This window comes from Marmota marmota, unplaced genomic scaffold (genome assembly GCF_001458135.2).
Source record: "Marmota marmota marmota unplaced genomic scaffold, marMar, whole genome shotgun sequence".
NCBI lineage: Eukaryota > Metazoa > Chordata > Mammalia > Rodentia > Sciuridae > Marmota > Marmota marmota.
Window position 1 is genome coordinate 4,937,987 of NW_026000185.1, and position 5,001 is coordinate 4,942,987.

A 5,001-nucleotide genomic window follows, 5' to 3' on the forward strand; every position below is an offset into this window, starting at 1 on the left:
GGTAGTGCTCGATCACCTCCTTCCCCTGGAAGCCCGAGAGACCCGAGTCACGGGACGCGACGGCGGGGTCACCGCACTGGCGCCGAGCCACCTGCACCTGGCTGGGTCCCTCTGCGGACAGTGGCCTACTGGGGGCCGAAACGCGGCAGGTAGGGACGGAGAGGTGCTGCCCGACACCGCGGGGCTTCACCTCTCGGTGCGGAGCAGCGGCCCCAACTAGCACGGTTTTATATAACACGCAGATAAAACATATTAACAAAGTTAAGGTCACCTATGTCATCATGTAGTAGGCGATTTCAGGGGTGGGCCTGAGGTCTCCGACCAAGCAGTGACAATTTTAGCCAGGAAGAGGCTCCGCAAATTGTCCCTCCTGTGCGCACTGAGCTCACTGCAGGGGCCCCCATATCCCCGGGTATGGGGACAATGACCAGGGTGTCCTACTGCAGCCAGTTCTCTGTCCATTGTCTCAGTGAGGAGGCCGCAATAGAGCACCCCGTTGGCAGGTGAGAAGACAGGTCCAGGAAGGTTACGGCTCTCCCCAGTGTCCACAGGGGTCGCCAGGGGCGGGGTGGGTCTGCGCCTTCCTCCCGGGACCTCCCGGCCCTCTCACCCTCTTGACGTTGGCCGTGTACTGCTTCATAGCGATCTTCTCCAAGGTGTTTTCAAAGCCAAAGAAGGACCGGATGTCCAGCGAGGCCGACTGCTCGAAGCAAGTCCAGTCTTCATTCTCGGGGTGGACCTGGAAGCCAGGCGCAGGAATGCCAGGTCTCATTGTGGGGTGTGCTGGCCTCCCCAGGGGCTCTCCCCAGGCAGACCTGCAGTGGACAGCACATCCCACGTAGCCACACCCAGGGGCCCCCTCCCGGAACCATGCAAAGTCTGAGCTGTTAGGGAGCAGAGAGCTGGCTCATGGGGGCCCAGAGAGTGTGGTCTGATAGCTGGGCCCCTGCCCTCTAAAAATACACACAGACTATAAAATTATGTGCAAACAGAGCTGGGGATTGAGCACTCACCCAGCACACGTGAGGCCCTGATTCCATCTCCAGCACCTCCAAAAAATTATATGTAAATGATGTTTCGTATAATACATCACTTACATAAGTGTATGAATAAATTATATATCAACATTAAATATGAGTTTAAGATATTTTAAATAGTTACATGTTGTATGTTAGACATTTATATGTATATTTTATATACAAGGATATACTTACTAAGTATCCTTGTATATCCACAGGTGCACAGATGTCAATAAAGAAAACACACTGGTGGAGACTACGGGGACCCAGACCTAGTGCTCCGAGAGAGCTCCCCAGGCGGCTGCAGAATGTGCAGGTCCTGGGCTGCCCAACCGGGAGCAGGCCAGGGCTGGGGAATCCACATGCACAGGCAGCCTCCGTCCAGGTGGCCTGCCCAGGCAGAGGTCACTGTGGGAGGGGCTTAACAACAACAGGTGCCTACAGGAGCCTCAACTTCCTGGGCCCTGTCTCCAGGAGGTCCCAAGAGGGGCTGGAGGTGCATAAAGGAAAAGCAACAGGCATCTAGTGGGTGCCTGCTCATGTGAAGCACCAAGTGGCAGATGAATGGGCAGCCACTCCCAGCCCAGAACTCTGTTCCCAGCCTTCAGGAGCCTGCTCCTTCCACATTCAGCTCTCAGCCTCAGTGACACCTCCTGAGCAGCCGAGGGACCCTGGGCACCCCTCCTGCCATCTGCTGGAGCCCTTCCTACCAGGGGTCTGGCTTTCTCCCACCTGCAGGGCCCACTGGAGTGGAAGCCGCATGAGGACAGTGAGCTGCAGACCCGTCTACCTCCGGGTGCCAGCACTGGGCAGGGTGCCCGGCACTCCACAGCCGCTCACAGAGTAATACCTATGATTGCTAAAACTGACCATCTTTACATGGGACTCAGCAGTGCCAGGCACTGGTCTGGGGGTTTGGAGAGTGACGATTCACCTGCTGTAGCCCTCACCACCCCTATGTGGTGGGCCACTTATCAACCCCACCCTGCAGATGCAGAAACCGAGGCACAGATCCCTGATGGTTGCCAGTTTTCGGGGATAAAATACAAGACCCCAGTCACCTTGAAATTTCAAGGCCTTGGTGTAAATATATCCCAAACAATACCTGAAGCATACTTACACTGAAGAAAAAAAATGGGTTTTTTATCTGAGCTGGACACGCGCCGGGCACCTGTCTTACCTGCCGGCGCGGGAGGGAGCAGGAGGGGAGGCCGAGCGGCTCACCGAGTAGCTGCAGTTCTCCTTCACCACGACGCGGCTGGCGAAGGTCTCATTGTGCGCCTCGATGAGGAGCGTCCTCTCCCTCCAGTTCAAGACGTTTTTCTGCACGAAGACCACGTGCTCCACGCCTGCGATCTGCAGGGGGGACCGGCAGCCCGAGGAGGAGGACGAGAGGAAGAGAGGCGCGAGTCCCGAGTGGCCCACACCACCCAGGCAGCTCCCGGACACCCGGTGCCTGCTCCCAGATCCCTCGCCAACCTGGACCTGCGGACCCACCCTGCCGCCCACCCGTCCACCTCCACCAGTCTGGGCCCCACTCTGCACCCTAAGACCACCCCCCACGCAGCCCATACACACCCCCACCCCAGCCCCAGCCGCCCACCTTCCTCAGCAGCCGCGGGGCGTCCACGCGCAGCCGGCAGCTGCGCTCCACCACGTGCACTGCCCCGTCCGCGCTGCGGGACTCGCCCAGGACCTCGCTGCCCAGGAAGACTGGGATCTGCGGGCAGGTGGGGAAGCGCTTCTCGTAGGCCTGGGGACAGAGCAGGGGTCAGGGCCGGGGCCAGCGCATCCCTTGCTGCCCTCGCAGGGCTGTGGTCTCCTTCCTGGGAGGGGGTATCCAGGACAGAGATAGGCACCCCCAGCCGGGAAGGGGCAGCGGTGGCGACTGCAGACACCACCAGCATCTTAACAGACGCCTTCTCGGAGGCGATGGGGACGGACCCAAGCAGTGATTTGGCAAATAGCGTTTGTGGCTTTGCATTGGACCTTTCCCCCTCAGAAAGAAGGACGGGTCTCCTGGGACATTTTAAAAGAAAGCATTTATCCAAAAAAGCATTTGACAAACTCCAACGCCCATTCACGAGAAAACCACTCCCCACGCAGAAGGGCAGTTCCTCAGCCTAATAACCGACCTCAACAAAAACCCACACCAACACCAACTCAAGGGTGAAAGACCAAGTGCATTCCCCAAATCAGACTCAAGATGTTACATACAGAAAATCCCAAATACACACACAATCGGACTGTAAGTAAGCTGCGCGCGGTGGCAAGGCATAAATAGGAGCGATTTACAAATCAGTTCTGCTGTACACACAGCAGTGCAGTTTACAATAACACCAAAAAGAACCATGACTTAGGAATGCACCCAGGAAAGGGAGTGCAAAACTTATACTCTGAACGTGGCTGAAGGAAAGTAAAGAAGATGGAAGGCTGTCCCTGTTCGCGGACTGGAAGGCGTGATCTTGCCAAGACGGCAGGGCTCCCCAAAACGAACCACAAACTCAACGAAACCCAGTCACATCCCAGGTGTTTGTTTGCAGAAATTGACAGACTGAGGCTAAAATCCGTGAGGAAACGCAAAGGACCTAGAAGAGCAGGAAGAATCTTGAAGAAGAGTAAAAGCGGGAGATGCACACTTCCTCATTTCAAAACCTCTTAGAAGGCCACAGTAATCAAACCAGAATGGTCGTCGCACACGAGGGCAGCCATAGAGATCGGAGGAGTAAAATTGGAATTCCACAAATAAAAATCACACGTGCAGTTGATTGACATTTGACCGGGAGTGGAGACAGATCCGTGAGGAAGAAATAGTCTCTTCACAAATGGGTTGAACTTCAACCTCAGGACGCGTACAAAATCCAACTCAAAATGGAGCAAAGGTTTGACTGTAAGAACTCAAACTATAAAACTTACAGGAAAACACGGGAGGGGCTGAGGGTGACATTCAGTGGTACAGCACCCACCCAGCACGCCCAAACCCGTGGGTTCAATCCTCATACTTCAAAAATCAACACAAAACACAAAACCCCCAGGAGTAAACCTTTATGACCGTGGATGAGGCAGTCATCTCTTAGCGGTGACATCAAAATCACAAAGGACACCATCAAGGGAAAGAAAAGGTGACTGAGGGATCAGGAGGGAATTTTTGCACGTGTTTAGATCTATTTGTACGTAGACAGTATATATATGACATCTGTATCAAATAGGGGACTTGTATCTGGAATCTATAAAAATCTACTAAAGCTCAATATTGAAGAGATAAATAAATTTAAAAGTGGGCAGAGGATCTGGGCAGACGTTTTCCAGGCACGGTTCACCACCGGTGGCGGAGAGGCACGTGGGAAGGCGTTCAACATGGCCCGTCGTTACAGAAGTGCAAACAACCACAGGGCAATGCCACTTCACGCACACCAGGGTGGCAACAGCAAAAGGGCAGGCGGTAGCAAGCGCTGGGAGACGTGGAGGAGCTGGGCCTCCTGCCTTGCCTGCCGCGGGACCTGCCACAATGCAGCCCCTTGGAAACCAGCCTGGCCTTTCCTCCTACAGCGAACTGTCTGCAACCCAGCGAGCCTGCTCCCAGGCACACACTCAAGACAATGAACACAAATGTGCACACAGAAATGTGTGCATTCGTGTTTGTAGCAGCTGTATTCAGAAGAGCCCCGAAGTAGAAACAACCCAGTGTCCTTTAAACTGTGGAGAGGATAAAGGAATTGTGGTCCAGCCCTATGGTGGAATATTACTCAGCTATAAAAAGGAATGAAGCACTGACACATGCTGCACGTGGACGGACCTTGAAAACCCTGTGCCGAGGGAAAGAGGCCAGACACAAAAGCCTGCAGGTTATGAGAGTTGGCTTCCATGAAAAGTCCAGAACAGGCCAATCCACGGAGGCAAAGAGGACTAGTGGTTGGTTGCCAGGGGCTGGTGGGGGGGTGAGTGGGGCTGAGATGAGGGCCGAGGGCCTTGCAGCTTCACC

The 5,001-nt window shown here is 54.8% G+C and overlaps 1 protein-coding gene across 1 annotated transcript in view; it reads right to left on the reverse strand.

The window, feature by feature from the left end:
• Sec14l5 (SEC14 like lipid binding 5) overlaps positions 1-5,001 on the reverse strand; it is a 38,646-nt gene that overhangs the window by 16,716 nt on the left and 16,929 nt on the right. The window contains exons 2-5 of the mRNA XM_048790053.1: positions 2,623-2,772; positions 2,244-2,375; positions 611-739; positions 6-25 (exon numbers count right to left, since the gene is read on the reverse strand). Of these exons, the coding sequence (XP_048646010.1) occupies positions 6-25; positions 611-739; positions 2,244-2,375; positions 2,623-2,772 (431 nt within the window). The remainder of the gene's footprint in view (positions 1-5; positions 26-610; positions 740-2,243; positions 2,376-2,622; positions 2,773-5,001) is intronic.